Source organism: Mustela nivalis (genome assembly GCF_964662115.1).
Source record: "Mustela nivalis genome assembly, chromosome: 2".
NCBI lineage: Eukaryota > Metazoa > Chordata > Mammalia > Carnivora > Mustelidae > Mustela > Mustela nivalis.
In genome coordinates this window covers 82,592,507-82,611,891 of record NC_139021.1, presented here as the reverse complement: position 1 = coordinate 82,611,891, position 19,385 = coordinate 82,592,507, and the positions used below count along the sequence as shown (strand labels likewise).

At 42.1% G+C, this 19,385-nt stretch overlaps 1 protein-coding gene across 3 annotated transcripts in view; it reads left to right on the top strand.

Moving 5' to 3' along the window:
- XKR4 (XK related 4) overlaps nucleotides 1–19,385 on the top strand; it is a 442,846-nt gene that overhangs the window by 409,336 nt on the left and 14,125 nt on the right. For 2 of the 3 annotated variants that reach the window (XM_082719220.1, XM_082719218.1), the window contains exon 3: nucleotides 15,694–19,201. In XM_082719220.1, the coding sequence (XP_082575346.1) occupies nucleotides 15,694–16,640 (947 nt within the window). In that variant the 3' untranslated portion in view covers nucleotides 16,641–19,201. The remainder of the gene's footprint in view (nucleotides 1–15,693; nucleotides 19,202–19,385) is intronic. The other variant, XM_082719219.1, reaches the window with a different exon arrangement.

Genomic DNA, 19,385 nt, shown 5'->3' with positions numbered 1-19,385 from the left:
TCCCCAAAACCTGCTGGGGCTCCTGGAAATAGAGCAGCCAGCTACCCCCTTCTCCTGGGCAGACTTCCTCATCTTATTAGATGCCCTCAAAGCCCTTCTCTGAGACACTCATCTTTCTTGTCCCAAAGATATAAGCGTCTCACAGAGGGGTGTGCCAACTGATAGCCCCTTCCCCTAAGAGAAGAGGAGAAAGGACACAGGTCCCAGGGCATGAGGAGGGACTAAGGGAGGGGGAGCTGAGAAGGCTGAACCCAGGCTCCCTGGCTTTGTGCCATTTGTGAACCCTTAGGGTTCCTCCCAGGGTGAGCTTCCTCTGAGCCAGTCCAACCATAAGAACAGATAATGCTACAAATCCGTGGCCTCAGGGTATTGAGTCATTCTTTGTAAATCACCTAGAAAAGCATTTCGGGACTTGAAAGCACAATTTATTGCTGCATTATTAAATGGTCCCAGCAGCAAGCCATTGTCTTTTTTATTGACAAAATAAAAATGAGGCAACCCAAAGGGCAAGACACTGGAAAATAGGGCAGAAGCTAGTGCACCCCCACCCTTAACCCCCACCCTTAACCCCCACCCCCTCCACCTCCCACATGGCCTCTTCCTGCTCTGCTCCCACCCTGCCAGCCAAGGAAACAATCAGAGGTTGGAGAGAATTAGAGAAAGCTACATCCAATAAAAAAATAAAATTTTTAAAAAGGCAAGGTGTTTTTAAAGTATATCCATTTGTGCTGAAATTGAGGCATGAAACCAGAAAAAATAAGTGATCAAAAGCAGATATTTTGTGAGATTACTGAGGGTTGCTGGGGGGAGGGGGTTTGGGAGAAGAGGGTGGGATTATGGACATTGGGGAGGGTATGTGCTTTGGTGAGTGCTGTGAAGTGTGTAAACCTGGTGATTCACAGACCTGTACCCCTGGGGATAAAAATATGTTTATAAAAAATAAAAATAAAAAAAAATAATAAGCAATTAACACTATGCACCTATTAAAATTATGTTACAGACAAAAAAAAAAAAAAAGGCAGTTAAATGTGTTATGCCCCAATAATGGGTCCATGATTAAAGGAGCAAGACCGATACAAAGCAAAGGTCAAGCAAAGCTTTACCTCGTGCCGAGCATCAAGAATCTAACTGAACGTTCGGGGACGCACCTCTTACAAGAGAGGGTGACCGTTCTCTGTTTCACAGACTAGCTTTTAAGGGCAAAGGCCATGTGGTTGGGCCTGGCCACGCACAGGTGGCCATGAAATTGTAACACACACAGGAAATTCCACAGTGATGCTAGGTGACCAGTTGAGTCACAATTTACCCTAGTAGACATTTGACCCAGCCTATCCCCTTGGTTGGGATTGGTGTCCAAAAGGCTCCCAAAGGGTGGGGCCCATACTCCCTGGTAACTAGGGAGACAGTATGCATCCCCCCCACTGATCAGATGTCTCCACCTGGCCTGCCCAACCCCTGTATTTGAGCTTTGTTACCTGAGGCGGTTTCCGGGACTTGTCTCCAAGTAAATCCCCTGGGGGAAGGGGAGCAGGGACAGTTTAACTGTAATAAAAGCCTCTTGCTAAATAAGTCCTTACAAAATGAAGTGTATGTTGCACTTCCCAAGGACCTCAACATGCTTTGGGGGCAACCATCTCCTCTCCTTCCCTGTCTTACTCCAGCTGGCTGCCCCTTTCCCTGACCTCTGCCCTGTCTCCACTACCTCCCCTCCAGTCTTAGGAAGGACCCAGCTGGTACCCAGATCTGCTAGGGTTCCAGAGGGCCTGTGCACTACCCTTTTTTGAGAACCCTCTTTTCATGTATACAATTCAGACAAATCCTGTGCGCCAACAGTGTCCCAGTGACCTGGGCTTTCCCAAGAGCATGACAGCAAAATTTGTCCCTGCCTCCTACTTTTCTGCAAACCCTGAAACCATTTCTTCTGTGTCCCCTCCTTCCTTGTAACCAAGTGGCCTCTGCTTTATTGCCCTTTAATCCAAATAAAATGAAGTACATATTTCAGTTAGGTAAATAATACTAATTATTTTTTCTTCCTCTTTTGAAATGATTTTTAGAAATTGTATCTTGTTAAAAAATTATTTATTATCTGTAAAGAGGAGGAAAAATGTTTCCTTATCCTACAGATTTTACTTCTAATCCTGTTCTTTCTCTGTCCTGTTATTCTGTTAAAGCCAACCTCCTCTGGTAAAATTTCCTCTGAATTCAGGTATAGAAGAGCTCCTGGGCACAATGAGACAGGAGATGAGCAGAAGGGAGCAAAATCTGGAGAGAAGCTAGGATTCAGAATGGCTTATTTTTTTATATAGCACTTTTTCTGCTCACAAAATGCTGGGATAGACACTATTTCATTGATCCTTGCTCAAGCCTATGAAGAATAAGTAAAATCAAGTGACTTGCCCAGAGTCCCACGGCTGGCTGTTATAGCAGCCCCCATCCACACTGCTGCCTTCCTCAGATGTGTGGCAAAGCCTCCCACACCTGCCTGAGCTTTCCCCTCCAGTCTAGTTCACCTTGCCCCTCAGGGATAGTACACACCCTGCCATATAGGTGCCTTTGCCTCCAGGGTACAAATTTTTTTTTTTTTTTTTTTTTTTTTTTTTGCAGTCGGGGTACAAATCCTTATGTCTGGTACACTGTGTCCACGGTCCTCCTACAGACTCCCCACAAAGCCCCTCACCACACCTGGAAGCTTTAGCATTTGCCTGCCCCTTCCTGGGCTGCTTCCCATGCAGGACAGAATCTCTAGGCAAAGACGGTTTCTTCTATCTTCTCCACACTCTGCTCACCAAGTCATAATCATGGGCTTGTGACTCTGTCTGTCTCCCACACTGATTTGCATTTCCTCTAGGGACTGCATTGGTGTCCTCCGTGTCTGGCACCCATCTTCTGGGTCCCTTCCAAGTCCTCTGAGCAAGAATAACTATAAATGTGGGGGACTAGACAGTAGTCCCCATTAGAGTTAACACTTGGTTATAAACCCCAGGAATTCAGATCGGCCTTCTCCCACAGAGGCCCTGAATCCCAGACCCCCCTAAGTAGGCTGCTAACTGTAAATACCAGGGACGCTCGCAGGTGATGTGAGCCATTAACTTTGCACACATGGCAGACCACAAAGGCACTTTGGGAACATAAGGGAAGAGAAACAACTAAAAGATCTTGTTTTAGATGCTTCTGCTGGTGTGACCGACTGTCCAGGCCACATGCTGGAGCTGGCCTTTCCAGACCAGCCCAAACTGCCCTCGGGCCATGTGCCCTTTCATTTGCAAATGCTACCTGCTTTCCTTGAAAGGACAGAGGAAACATTTGAGGTGTGGTATTTGTGCTTCTCATCACATCACTCCAGGTGCAAAATCTTGTTCATGACCCAGCTTCACCCTGTGTATTCAATACACTGAGACCAATTCTGTCTGTTCATTTGGTTGGTAGCTCACCCTGTAACCACCTAAAAAAGCGTTCCCAACGTTACTGGGTCTCATGATTGGCCCAAAATATTTCAAATGAGTTTAAGGAAAAGGACTTTAAAGTCTGAAAAATGTGGGTGTAAATCTTAACTCTGCTACTTTTTAAAAATGTGCCCATGGGTTAGTGGAGTACCCAGAGATGAAGGCCCATGGGCCAAAGTCAGCCCACTGCCTAGTTTTTCATACGTTTAAGAATTGTCTATGGCTGCTTTTTTGCTACACTGACAAAGCTGAATGATTGTGACAGAGACCCTTGTGGCCCACAAAGCCCAGCATATTGACAGTCTAGCTTTTCACTGGAAAAGTTTGCCATCTGCCCGATAAGATCATTTCAACCCTCTCAGTTTCCCCATCTGTAAAATAGGCAAAATTGAAAGACCCGCGGATCCCCTTACCCAAGAATCCAACACTGCCACTGGATACAAACAGCAAGAGGTTTATTGTCACGCAGGTACCGGCAGGTGGTCGGTAGCTCCGGCTAACCGAACACACCAACCGGAGTGAAGCGGGGTCTTTTATAGGAAGGTACAAACAAGTTTTGGGTGGGGCGTAACTGATTGGTGGACAGTTTGAACTTTTGAAAAAGGCATACTTGGGTTTTGCTGATTGGCTCTGGGGACCCGCGCGCACGAAGAGAGTGGCAGGAAGGGGGAACAAGCTGATTAGTTATGAGGGCCCGAGCGCGCGAAGGGAGAGGCGGGAGAGGGGAACAAGAAGGGGGAAGGGAGGAATGCCATCATGGCGTCTCCATTATATCTATAAGCCAAGCGGTTACAGAAAGGAAGAAGAGCAGTTAATCACACAATTATTAACCTAGTCTTATACCTAAAAGCCAGAGGTTCACAGAAAAGCAAACAAGCGGTTAGTTATCCTATCTATCTTCTAGGGGAGGGGACTTTCCAGGGCAGGGGTCTTTCAAGATCACATACATCAAAGAAGTGATACTGAGAGAAATAAATAAGATAATGACTGTGACAAAGTCACATAGCAATGATTGATACATGCTGGGATTTTTTTAATTATTATTTTAGTTTTGCTGTTGTCTAACCAGGTCCCTCTTTGATGGGTAGGAGAAGTCTGTCTCTACCCCTGTTTCCCTTTCTATTTCTCTTCATTTTGCCCCATTTCACCTCCTACCCTCCAAAGGAGAAAAATTTAAAGAAAAAAAATAGTGTGGTGATTAAAACATTTTTAAAGGGATAGAAAATAAACCTAAAGAAAAATGCAATCCTGTTGAATTTTATCAGGTTACTTATTTTATGTCTTTTGAGTAGTAATTTCTATCATTATTTTATTTTCAGTATAACTTTAACCATGCAACTTGCAATATTGTACAGAGAATGGTGACTTCTTGCCTTCTCTTATTTACAGAACTTTTTTTCCTAGATAAAGCATGAGATGTTTTCAAAGTACCCCACATAAAATGTTTGTCTTTTGGGGAAATATTAGTAAAAATTTAAAAATAATAGAATTTTAAATTATCAAGTGGATGGAGCTATGTGAAATCATCGGATTTTTTTCTGATCAGAAAGCAATAACTTCCCACATTTGTTAAGGCACTTTGTTTCTCTTAACAACTTTCTTCAACTACTTTCATATTAAAACACTTTTTAAAATTTCAGTTCAGTGTTTCCCTTATCAACACCTTAGCAGCTTCACAATTTGCCTTGCAAAGAAGTTGAAATCCTCAGAATGGATTACGAGAAGTATGCATATCCCTACCAAAACTAAACATATTAAGCATTTAAATATTTTTAATCGGAACTATTACAAGGTTTAAGACAGAGATAAATGGTTTCAATGTAAGACTTGGAACATCCAAGACCCAGTGGAGTTTGTATTACTGACTTACCTTCACCGTACTCAGCAAAGATCAGAGCACAGAGGGCTTTCCATTTTTTTCAATTATCACATTCTTCCGACCATGTGAATTCAACATGAGTCCAGCCAAGTGGATTTACTGCTTTTATATCTATAGCTAAGACAAATTATAAACATGCTAAAGAAATAGGAAACCACTCTGGTTGTGGATCTTCACTTTGTGACCTCCTACTCTTAGATCATATAATCAACTGAAATTGGGAAACGATTTTCCTCAGGTGAAAATGCAGGGAAACCAGGAGCGCTGTTTTAGTCCAGAAAATGGAAAGGAAAGAAAAGCATTATTTTCCTCCTCGTGCTCATGTTTCTGATCCTTTTTGTAAAAAAAAATCCAAAATGGGATCCTTTAGCCTGGGAACAAATACGGTCATTGTGAGCCTGATGGAGCGATACGGTAGGAACCCTGTGGGAGCCGCTGCCTGAAGAGGTGGCACTGTTCCGGGGTCGTGTCCATTTCTCCATGCTGTCATCTGTGAGAGATTTGAGAGCTCACTTCACTCGTTCATACCTCACATCCTTGTTGCAGATAGCCATACCCGTCTTCATAGTGGACAGAGTTTAGAATCTGTGAGTCCCACTGCCTGCCCTCCTTGGGCAAGTTATTTAACACTTTGCATCTCTGTTTCCCTGAGTGCAAAACAGCACTTGCCTCAAAGTGTTATCATGAACTTCAGATGCAACAAAGGATGTAGATACCCAGCACATCCCAGTGCACAAAGCAAGGGCCCAAAAAATGCTTGCTCTTCCTTTATTTGTTGATGATTATGAGCCTCACATGTGCTAAGGAAACCATAATGGTTTTTGACTTCAGGAAATCAATATTATATGGCCATCTAAAATTCAATGTCTCCTTTGTTTGGTTAGGGACTGAACTTCTAGGAGAAAAAGTTGTGTTAGTGATGGTAAAATAGTACATGGTATGAATTGTTAAATGATCATCTCACCTGCGTAGCTGAGAAGGGTGGTGTTTGTAAGTCATCTGTTGCCAAATTACTGGTGAGGAACTACCTTAAATTTCCATCAAAAATGTTGAAATTGACAAGATGAAAAAATGGGATGAAAGGAAGGGAAATCGAGATGTGTGAAATCAAGAAAATGGGCAAATACATAATATGAGAGCGCCTACTGGATGACAAATGCACTAATTTCAGAAACTGATACACGAAAGAGAGACAGATGTCAGGGACAATGGTCAGGCATCGGACACAGATCCAGCCCTTTTGGGTAGACATGTCCGTCATTGACCACACGAAGATATAATGATGGCAGGTATGCTGGGGTGCAGCACGAAGAACAAATGGAAGATGACAGGATTTGGGTGACAAGTAACAGGATTTGAGTTGGAGGCTAGGAAAGATTTTCTTAAGGAGTGATGCAGGAAGAAGTAGCTTTCAAGAGGGCGCCCAGCATTTCCTGTCTCTAGGAAGAAAATGCAATCTTTTAAAAATTATTATTATTATTTGGATTTTATTTATTTGCAAAAGAGAGACAGAGATAGCAAGGGGCAGCCCAAGTGGGGAATAGAGGGAGAAACAGGCTCCCCCCTAAGCAAGGAGCCTGAAGCAAAGCTCGATCCCAGGACCCTGGGATCATGACCTGAGCTGAAGGCAGACGCTTAACTGACTGAGCCACCCAGGCACCTGAAAATGCAGTCTTTTTTAGCATGTAAAGAATGGAGACAAGGCAGTTTATCTGAAGCATGGAGAGGGGACAGGATGAGACAGGGAGGTCGAGTGGTCTTGAGAGCTACTGGGCGACGCTTTCCAAAATGTGCTGGTAAAACATCAGGGATCAGCCAGTTAGTTTCTAGCTCAGTCCTTCTCCCTTCTGGCCTTCTATCTTAGTCAATACAGAGAAAGGGACTTTCAGGAAAGGGAGGACGCAGGAAGATTCACATTCAAGAAGGAGCGGATTCAAGGGGACGTCCAGAAGCGTCCCCTGCTGGCCAAATTCATCTTCCCTGGTGATGGTTACTGATTCCCCAGAAACGGTACCTCTATTGTATTATTCCCTCTGTTTTTGTAGATACTTGAAATTTTGCATAATAATGAATGTTTTAAGTTAAAAATAAAAGAGCCCCTCTTTGGTTATAAGCATATGTCAATGGTCAGGTGTTTCCCTGAGACCCGAACCTTGGGCTGGCCTTTTGCAGGGGAAGGGTTGCAATTGCCCTCCCCCAGGAGGAGAAAAGAGACAGGCTCATTCTGTTTGTTGAAGAATCAAAGAGTTAGAGTACTTGGTTCAATTCCCCGAACCTCCTACATCTGGAGAATTGGGCTATAAATCCTATGAAGCATTCTCTGGGGATTTCCAAGAATTGTTTACACCCAGACCACAAACAACACGACAGGAGTACAGACTCTATTTCTCAGTGTTTTGGCATTTGCAGCTCAGATTGAAATTGCAAAAAGGCAGAGAAGAGCAATGAAGAATTGTGCACATTTTTTGAATAGCTCATTCTCTCTGTGGTTCCAGCTTTATATTTGGAATACTCTCTCTCCCTATTTCTTCCTCTCTCTTGCTCTCTCCCTTCCTTTCTACCTTTCCTTCTGCCTTGCTTTCTCTCTCTCAAAGTGCCAATTGCCAATTCCTTTTTTTTTTAAGATTTTATTTATTTATTTCACAGAGAGAGATCATGAGAAGGCAGAGAGGCAGGCAGAGAGAGAGAGGGAAAAGCAGGCTCCCCAGTGAGCAGAGAGCCTGATGTGGGGCTCGATCCCAGGACCCTGGGATCATGACCTGAGCAGAAGGTAGAGGTTTAACCCACTGAGCCACCCAGGCCGCCCCTCAAAGTGCCAATTCTTAACATGATACCAGACACCATACCAGGCGCTAGAGGACAGGAAGGTAAATGAAGCAGAGTACTCATCCTTACCTGAATGTCCACTCTAGCAAGCAACACCATAATTAAATTAAATTTAAGTTAAATAATTAACATTAACATGATATAGATTAAAGCACAAAATCAAACATAATTTTAGACCAGGATATGTGCCCTGAAAGAAGTGTATGGCATACCTTATATGAAAACATGGTTTGGGGGCGCCTGGGTGGCTCAGTGGGTTAAAGCCTCTGCCTTTGGCTCAGGTCATGATCCCAGGGTCCTGGGATCAAGCCCCATGTTGGGCTCTCTGCTCAGCCTTCTTCCCTTCCTCTCTCTCTGCCTGCTTCTCTGCCTACTTGTGATCTTCGTCTGTCAAATAAATAAATAAAATCTTTAAAAAACAAAAAAAACATGGTTTGTAGAGAGAATGAATTTACACTCAGGAGGCAGAATTAGCCTCTCCTAGTCTAGAGGTCCCCAAATCAAAAAAGTTTCTTGCATGATAATATTTTCAAAGTTCTTATATCCCATATTAGCCCCCTTTCTTTCCATTCCTTCAGAAAGGAAATGTTTAAATTAAGATGGTGAGGTTTTACCCACAACCTCCTTCCATATCCCCCATCAACCATACTCTAAGCTGTTATTTTGTCCTAAACAAAATGTGAAAAAATTTTTACAGCTGTCATTAAGATTGCACTCAGGGGACACCTGGGTCACTCAGTCAGTTAAGCCTCTGCCTTCTGCTTAGGTCATGACCTAGGATCCTGGGATCCGGTCCCATATAGGGCTTCTCAGCAGGGAACCCGCTTCTCCGTCCGCCTGCCGCTCCCCCTGCTTGTGCTCTCTTTCTCTCTGACACATAAATACATAAAATCTTTAAAAAAAAAAAAAAAAGACTACATTTAGATCCAACTTAGAGCAAAATTATAAGAAAACGAGTCACTTATTATTAAAAAAAGAAAAAAGTTAACAGTGATGAAACCTTTCAATGGGAACTCCTTGAAGGCAAATCTGGATTTGGATCAAAGCCATGGGATTCAGAGTAAGGGCTGGAGACAAGCAGGTAGAACAGACCATGGACATTGAAATAGAGTAACTTCCTTTGTCATTGTGAATTTATTTGAGTTTTAGGAACAGTTGGAAGGTTACATTTGGGCAACATCAAACCTTAGTTCATTAATACAACTACTGTTTAAAAAATAATTTTACCCCATGTCATGTTCCCCCAAGAAATGGGGGGGAAAAAGTGAAGAAGAACAAAGCAGAAGCAAAGCAGGGGAGAAGGACAGACTGACTGACAGGAGAAGAAAGAGAAGGAGGAAGAGGACATAAAAGAGACATGGAAACACCAGTAGGGGAAAAGACATATATAAGAAGTAAGGAGAAAAGAGGGAAAAAAGTAAAAACTTTGTTGTTCACTTAGACCACACGATATTGATTTCCATCAGTTTCCTTTGAAATGCTAATTAGCTGACTAGCTAGTATTAGACTCAAAATCCTCATTCTGAAAAAAAATCTTTATTCAATATGGAAAAATACCTCAGTCTTCCTCTGAGGTACTAGTCTCTGAATTACTAAACAATGTCTATAACAGTTCTTGGAACCTAGAAGTAGTCCCCACGCCATTTAGAGGTTTTTAAAGAAAACTCTTGGATCATATTTCCAAAGGTATTACATCCCTTACCAAACCATATCCAAATATATAGATATTCAGCTTAAAACGATGGAATAAACTGTCACCCTGACTTTATGGTCATTGAATTATCTTATTCAAAGTCAGATCAATTTTTGGGGCTGCCATGAGAAAACGAACACCTGGGGTCAGCTGAACTCAATTCAGTGGCAGGGGTTTATTGGAAGAACAACTTCTCCTCTATCCTCTTGGTTCTGTGTCTGAGGGCCTGCAAATTAAATCGACAAAAGATTAGCAAGACAAAATACAGATTTAATTACGTATATAATCACGTGTGTAATCATGTGTATAAATAAGTAAATTATGTGCGTAATTATGTATATACACACAGGAGTTTTCAGGGAAATGTGACCCCAAGGAGGTCATTAGATTTTGGAGTTTATCTTTTTTTTTTTTTTAAGATTTTATTTATTTATTTGACAGACAGAGATCACAAGTAGACAGAGAGGCAGGCAGAGAGAGAGAGAGGGAAGCAGGCTCCCTGCTGAGCAGAGAGCCCGGGATAGAGTGGGGTAGAGGACACTTCTGGGAGAACAAATGACTTCTTGAAAGCAGGGGAGAAAGGGCATTTATGGAAAAACAAAAGACTTTTGGAATGGTAAAGCACTTAAGAAAGTAGATGGGAGATATAATAGTTTCGTGATAGTCTATTTGGGTGTGGTGCCAACTTCTCCTCTCCAGGATTCAAGTTGCTCATGGGGAGGAGAGCATTTGTGACAGTCGAGTTCTTTTAAGATGTTCTGCTTTTAGGCAGATAAGAGATTCCAGGAAATCAAATGCCTTCAGCTCAAAATAATTTTTACGCCGCAGTGGTTTATTCTGGACCCCTTCATATGCAATGCAACCGTATGGCACAAATTGTGAACACTTGGATTTGGATGGATTTACAGTCTGGTTATTTGTCAGTCTGTCAAGCTGCCTACCGAATCATCTTCTTAGAACTGTGGCAGCCTACCCAAAAATTCATGTTCTCTCGCATTCTGAGAAGGGTATTACACTAACAATAGGGGCATAGAGGAAGAAGAATTGTCTTCTTTTCACAAGAAAGCAAGCACTGTCATCTACAGCCAGAGTTTTTTGAGGCATCCAATCAAGGGTACACGAAGCACTCAGAGTGTAGGCCTGTGGGTTCTCAGGGAGATAATCAGACGCACAGCTCTGGGGTCGGAGAAGTCTGGTGCAGGGATGGTTTCGCTGAGTGCTGAGGTGGATGAAATGGGTGGAGATGCAGGAGAGCAGGGAATCTCCCAGGGAGCGGCCTCGGCCTCGAGGGGATGAGCCCCGGAGCAACATCCCCACCAATGCCGGTAGCTCAAGGATGAGCAGATAAAGGAGAAACAAGAAACAAATAGAAGGAAAAACGGGAAAACAACAAGTCTGAAATAAAGGATAAGAGATTCAGTCAAGCGAAGGACAATTGTTGGGGTAAAAGGAGTTTGTAATCCCCAGGGAGGTAGCTCCTGCGGAGGAAAAGCTGGTATACAGACACAGGAGAATAACTGACTGGGTCTTTTCTCCAGGAAGCAGAGGGTTAGCTTTGAAGTAGAAAGAAAATTTTCATCAGAAACAAGTTTTGGGAAGAAAATTGGGAAAATCATGTAACCCTTCTAAGGGAGACTTGGTTTCTGTTCTATAAAATGAGATCGTTGCACTAGATAAGCTTTGAGGTCTTATCTATTTTAACATTTTAATAAATAATAGAATCTCACTGAGTCTTCCATAGCTGTTTTGAGAGTTTGATTTTAGGATGAAGTTTTGTAACTGATATGCTATTCATTATTTTGAAGCAAAATACTGAGGGACACATCCTATACTTCTTGGAACTGCTGAGAGAATCCTTATTATTTTGATATCTTAAGTGTGTGTGAGGGGGGAATTGTTCAGTGACACTTGTGTAATATTCCAGCTTGGGATATGTAACCTGAATATCTAACCATGAGGAAACAAGCAAATCCAAAACAAAGAACACTCTTTTTTTTTTTTTTTGGTACAGTATTCACCCCAAAAATGCCAATGTCAAAAAGGCAGAGAAAAAAAGTTGGTGGAAATATTCCTGATTAAAGAAAACTAAGCTGATAAGACAACTAAATGCAATATCTGATTCCAGACTCAATTCTCTACCACAGGAAAAAATACTATAATGGACACTGTTAAAGTCAATTGATGAAACTGGAATATTGATAGTGGATACAGAAGATAAGAAAAAAGTATTATATCAATGTTAAATTGACTACAGTTGATAAATTTACTGTAGCTATCTAAAAGAATACCTCTTCATAATAAATAGACACTGATATATTTTAAGGTAAAGGGCCATCGTCTTAGCCCTTTTGAGCTGCTGTAACAAATATTATAGGCTGTGTAGTTTATAAATAGCATAAATATATTGCTCACAGTTCTGGAAGCTGGAAGTCTAAGATCAGGGTACTGGCAGGGTCTGGTGAGAGCTCTCTCCTGGGTTAAAGACTTCTCATTGTATTCTTAGGTGGCAGAAGGGGGCATCGGGAGCTCTAAGGGGCCTCTTTTATAAAGCAGTAATCCCATTCATAATTTAAGAAGGCCCCTTCTATTAATACCATCTTCCTTAAGGGTTAGGATTTCAACATATGAATGGAAGGGGACAGAAACATTCAGGCCATAGTTGTCATGATGTATGCAATTTACTCTCAAATGGTTGAGAGAGAAAAAGGCGGGGGTGGGCAGTGATAAAGCAAAGGAGGCCAAGTGATAATCTGGACAAAGAGTACATAGGTGTTCAATGTACTTCTTAAAATTCTTCCAATTCTTATGCTAAGTTTGAAATTATTTTCAAATAAAAAGTTAAAATATTGGGACGCCTGGGTGGCTCAGTTGGTTAAGCAGCTGCCTTCGGCTCAGGTCATGATCCCAGCGTCCTGGGATCGAGTCCCACATCGGGCTCCTTGCTCGGCAGGGAGCCTGCTTCTCCCTCTGCCTCTGCCTACCTCTTTGTCTGCCTGTGCTCGCTCGCTCTCTCTCCCTCTGTCTCTGGCAAATAAATAAATAAAATCTTTAAAAAAAAAAAAAAAGTTAAAATATACATTGTTAGCTAAAGTGGTACTTAGAGTTCATGTGCTAGCCCCAGAAGTTCCAGAGAATTCTACTTTAACAATAATGCAGTGCCTTACTGAGGGACTCTTTCTTGAAGCAACTAAGCTGATATAAGTTGTGTAAGCAAGCAAAAAATTAAGCATTTTGTGGTAATGTGATTTTGTAATAAAGAATAACTCTAAGATTGTCCACATTTTCTGGTCAGGCATATGTTTGTCTTATAAAAATTAATTGCTAAACAGAAGGGGGAAAGTAAAATCAATCAGGGAAATTCTAATTGTTGCTAAAGCAGAGAATTCACAAAGGAGATGGTCATCAATGGACATGAACTTTGCCTTGGCTATAGGAAAAAATTGACTTTGTAAATTTTAAGATACAAAGAAAGCAAAGCTAATAGAAAATTTCTCCTTTTCTACTGCAAGGATATTATCTTACCAAGTTCCTAGAGTGTCCTGGAGCAGGCTGAGTTACTTTTTTAGGACATGCAATAAAAGGGGTGAAGAATACAGAGGAATCTGGACTAAGCCAATTTTCCAATTCTTTTAAGTGAGACAACAGGTGATCTTATGATGCTGTGTATATAAGGTTTTTTTGTTTGTTTGTTTGGTTGTTTTTTTTTTTTTTTTTTTTTTTTACTATTTGTCACTGCTTTGAAAAACAGTCTTTAATAAGGTCCGCCTGTGAAAACTGGTACCATCTGGATTATGACCACTTCTCATGCTTTATCCACCTGACCAGCAATGCAGCCATCTTCCTGAAGATGGCGCTGTGAGGGAGCACGTCCCCAGAGCTTGGGGTTTGAAAAGGAAGGGGTTTTCCCCTGTCGTCTCCGCGCTGGGGTCACACACACACACACACACACACACACACACGCACACACACACACACACACACAAGGAGGACAGGGTATTCTTCAGAACAATCCAAAGAGCAAATGCTACGGAAAAAGATGGTACAGATAAAGAACGAGGTCATGAGCAGCTCCTATGCCACTCAAAGGTGTTGGGATTAAAATAGCACCACCTTTTGTTCTTATGTTCTAAACTGAAAATAAGGCTATGGTTCTCAAAGTCATTATTCCATGACCTTTATTTCCCATTGTCTCGCCTTTTTTCTCCTAATTTTTCTTCCTACCTTCTCTTTTCACTTCCAAATTTGCTTTACAACTGATGTCAGTGTTTTCCACCCCATAGAAATTATATTACCATTAAAAATAACAACAACAACAAAAGAGAGAAATATTTTAAGCACAAGAAAAATAAAAGAAATTATATTATCAAAAATTCCTTTGTGTCCTGATCTCTAACTGACTTAAAATATTGCCATAACCACTAGAGAATTATGACAATGGAAGACTTTTGTGTTGGCCAGAAAGATCCAGAGTAAGATGTGTGCATTCTGCTAGCTTAATTGGGGGTGGAAATGAGAAGTGGCCATTGGAAAATATTTTCTTGTCAATATTGTCTTTTGGAGTTCACCTCACTCAAGGAGAATGTGTAAGAAATGATTGTTGAGGTTGACTGTTTTTTCCATCAATTAGTGTGCCTCGTTCCCACAAGAGTAATTTTTTTTTCCAATTCATTTTTCAAGGATCATAAACAACAGATTTTCTCTATCAAAATATAAAAGCAAAGTACCAGTTCCGCCACAAGTTCTTGGCAATCCTCCCTCTACTTTTTCCCTTCTCTTCCAAAGACTAGAATGTGGCCTGGTTATGATTAGTATCTGTGGAGGAAAACCAGCTGGACCTTAAAACACAAAACCTATTCTTAGTCTTGATAAGTCTTGTCACAGCATATTGCGTAGTATGCAGATTGATTAATGTTTCTGTGGCAAAGTGAATTCTCCATACAAGCTTTCTCCCAAAGGAGGCCAGTGTGTTTTCAGGTAAACCAAGTCCATGTCTGGACCAACCAAGTGATGCTTCAGACACCACAGAGGGAGGAAAAGTGGAGGGAATTAATAAAAGTTACTTTCCCAAAATTTGTAAACACACTTCTCTAGAAGTACAATCTTCCCCTACAAAAGAGTAAGTGGTGAGTGATGGTACAGACAGACCTTCTTCTAAGGGAAGAGCAGTAAGGAACAGACAAAAGCTGCAGGAAGAATTATGTTCAGATTATAGCAGGACAAACTACATCCCAGGTAAGACAAGAAACATCGCCAAGGAGGTTTTATGGCCTCCTGTTCTTATTTGTAAGAAGAATAAACTTTCTCTTGTGAATGAAGTGCATTTATTCTTGTTTAGAAGCAGAAAGGTAAACCAGCTAGCCCCTCGTGTTTCCGGTGATTATTTATCTCTTTCATCCATAGAATCTCAAAGCTGTCAGGAACCTTGCACAACATCCCCTTTCTAAATGAGGACACCAGTTTAAACGACTGTCCAACGTCATACAGAGTTGACAGAGCAACCCAGTGTGTCAACCTCCAGTTCATGGTCGTTTTCAAATTCCACAAAACCACCTGCTAAGTTTATCTATTTCCACCATATACACGGAAAGTTCAGCCCCCACCTGCTTTCCTGATCCCACACCCCCATGTGTGCTATGAGCAGCATTCCCACTTAATGTTATGACTTCTCCATATGGTTGGGCCCACAGAGGACAGACACTAGGAACCCCATCTGAGCTAGAACTCCGAGAAATAAAGAGCTTTGCTGAGGTCACAGCTAGCCTGTCCCAAGCCCCCAGTACCACGTGCCTTATTTTCAGGGGACAGTACTGCATCTCACTTTTGACAGAATGTCTTCCTTTTTGCCTTTGTAGGTTTCACAGCAGCAGCCTCCCTTGTGTCTTTGGCTTGGGCCTTGGCCTCCTACCAGAAGGCCCTCCGGGACTCTCGAGATGACAAGAAGCCTATCAGCTACATGGCGGTTGTCATCCAGTTCTGCTGGCACTTCTTTACCATTGCCGCCAGAGTCATCACCTTCGCCCTCTTTGCCTCGGTTTTCCAGCTGTACTTTGGGATCTTCATCGTCCTCCACTGGTGCATCATGACCTTCTGGATCGTCCACTGTGAGACAGAATTCTGCATCACCAAATGGGAAGAGATTGTGTTCGACATGGTGGTGGGGATCATCTACATCTTCAGCTGGTTCAACGTCAAGGAAGGCAGGACACGCTGCAGGCTCTTCATTTACTATTTTGTGATCCTATTGGAAAATACAGCCTTGAGTGCCCTCTGGTACCTCTACAAGGCTCCCCAGATTGCAGATGCGTTTGCCATCCCAGCGCTGTGTGTGGTATTCAGCAGCTTTTTAACTGGCGTCGTTTTTATGCTGATGTACTATGCCTTCTTTCACCCCAATGGACCCCGATTCGGGCAGTCACCAAGTTGTGCTTGTGAGGACCCAGTCGCTGCCTTCACTCTGCCTCCAGAAGTGGCCACGAGCACACTCCGGTCCATCTCCAACAACCGCAGCGTCGCCAGCGATCGCGACCAGAAATTCGCAGAGCGGGATGGGTGCGTACCTGTCTTTCAGGTGAGGCCCACTGCCCCGTCCACACCATCCTCTCGCCCACCACGGATTGAAGAATCTGTCATTAAAATTGACCTGTTCAGGAATAGGTACCCGGCGTGGGAGAGACACGTTTTGGACCGAAGCCTTCGAAAGGCCATTCTAGCCTTTGAATGTTCCCCGTCTCCTCCAAGGCTGCAGTACAAAGATGATGCCCTTATTCAGGAGCGGTTGGAGTATGAAACCACTTTATAAAATAGAAGGCCTCGGAGGAGCCACAACCTCCAGTGAAGGGGTAACAGCAGGGCCATGGCAATAATGAAACTGTCCTAGAATAGGGCAACGGGCTGTAATGTGCTTCGTCGGACCCTCCGTCAGCTGACCGCCTGCTGCTGGCCTCCTTTCAAAAGAGCAGCTGAAGGGAAAGAACCGAACCGAACCGTGCCTGCTCAGTAGGACTCCTTGTTGCTACCAGCCCCTCCTGCCCACTTTTAGCGTGTCCACCAGAGGGTACTATGAGCACGGAAAACATTGCCTCCAATCAATAGGGTGTTTTGATGGAGTTAACTGATCTTTGCATAAAAATATACTCAATCACATACACACATACACACACACACATACACACACATGCTAACACACACGGCACCAGTCCTCTGTCAAAATAGCTTAGATGATTTCTTTTCTAGATGCAAAGCTCTGATTCTGAATATAAAAACAAAGAGAGAGAGAATATATCCTTCAAGACTCCAGAAAAACACAAAACAAAACAAAAAATAGTACTACTTAGAAAAGAATTTCATAGACCATTCTCATTTGGAAACCACTACCATGCGTTCAAATCCTACCACGGACAGCAAACTCAACTGTCGTTTACATATGTATTCAAATCAATGGAATGGTTCATTTTCAACACATTTCAGGATTTGTTTTTTATTTTAAATTTCAGTTGAGAACATCCTTTCTGACAGAAATCCTATGCAGCACATCTATGGCTTTCGACAAGACCAAGGAGCTCAGTGATTTCATGATGTAAATTAAATGAAAATCATGGTTCAGTATTCAGTTGCAAAAATTTAATAAGTACATGAAGAGGAAGCAGGGAAACAAGGCAAAAACGAGCATCTGACTTCCCAGCCTGTCGCAGTTCACCGGGGCAAGGAGGTGCAGAGCGGCAGGAGAGAAACATGCTGAACTGGGTGTTTTGAGACACAGAAAAGCGTGGCTCTGTGTGACGTCTACAGAGCATGCCATGCCACACCCTCCTAGTGCCAAACAGCATCCAACCACAGGACTGACGTGGAAGTCCCAAACACCGGAGAACGAGCGGCATGAGCCCCCCAAACGTGGACGTGAGAGCACACCATCACATTCCCCATTGTGTACAGACTAACCCCCCCAATCCAAGGTCAAAGTGATGTGTCTTTTAGAGGCTTTGGGACACTTTTTAGTAAGTATAAGCAGACAATGCAGTGAATATGCTATGAGAAAACCTTCCAAACTGATTGAGGGCTTATCACTAGATCCAGCTAAGATTTGTATTTGAACCATTTGTAAAGTCGCACTCTTACAACAAACTTCTGGGTTTTAAATACCTCCGTACAGCAAGTAAACGTTCCCTGCTTTCTGTTCCCAGTGTCCTCGGTCATGGTGCTTTTTGTTGCATTAAAAGTGCCGGTCAAACTTTGATAGTATTTTTTTATAGTTGGTGCAGAGTGGAATAACTCATGGATTATTTCAATATTTTTGTAATAAAAATATAGGGTATACATATAGGCATCATCACTTTTTTTATAGACCTGGAATTGTTTAAAATACTTTAAGCATCATAATTACTTGGGATGTCAGAAACTGATCCACAAATTTCGTCAGCCTGCCTCAGCACATTAAGAACGCTTGTGTCTTGCAAGATCACCCAATTTTGCAATGTTGGTGCCCCCAGGAACCTGGCCAGGGGTGCTATCAGAATATCAGGTGACAAGAGAATCAGCTTAACTAGAAAGGGCTTGTCAAGACTGGCCAATGTTTCCCAGGATGTAAAAGCTATAAATGATTACTTTCATCCATCCATTCTCACAAATCTGACCACAGTGGAAGATGTCTTAAACTTCCTTCCCTGGTTTTATATTAACCCAACTTATATATTAACTATTAGTCAAGTCACTAAAAAAAAAAAAAAAAAAAAAAAAAAAAATGATGAGAGAGAGGGAGAGAAGAGAAAAAGTCCGTTTAGCTTAATTATTCGGTTATTTGGACTGTACAATTCACTTAAATTAGTCATGTTCAATAGCCACCTGCTGTAGTGGGTATGTCATAGAGACTGCTGTCCCCGTCACATCCACAGGAAATGGCAGAGGGCTCAACCTATGACTTCCTTTGGTACAAAGCCCCAGAGCAATATTTTAAAAATAGCTGTTTTTTTTTTTTTAATCAGTAGACATATTTTCCTAGTACTCCATGATTTGATCCTCCAAGCAAGATTTCCACTAAAAAATAATAACCTCTTGTTCGGATGTGAAAAGATTACCTAGTCGCCAGTAGAGGCCCAGGAAGACGCTCTTCTTGTCCGCAGTTGGTGAAAACATTGCACCCCCATTGTAGAAGGAAAAAAATTATTATATTGGCAAAAATTCTTCACTTTTGTGCAGGACCATGAGTTATTAGCTTCCTTATTTCCAAGAAAACTTTTAATTGATGATCTTTGGAAATTGAATGGCTCAGTTGAACTATACCTTTGATTCCATGAGTAAATACCAGATTACAGATAGAGTGATCGATCAACACAAACTCAGCAGGCCCCACCATGCCTCAATCATGTAAGTCCTGAGTTATTTCTCAATTTGATCCCTCATTTAACATGTGAAGAATGGAAATGAGTGCTGTATGAATAAACAATAATGTTCTGCGCGTTGTCTTGGAGGTAAGAATACAGTTAGGAGGGTCTAAGACGTTTGCATTTCTCAGTGATTTCCCAAATACTGTGAATACTCTGTTATCCAA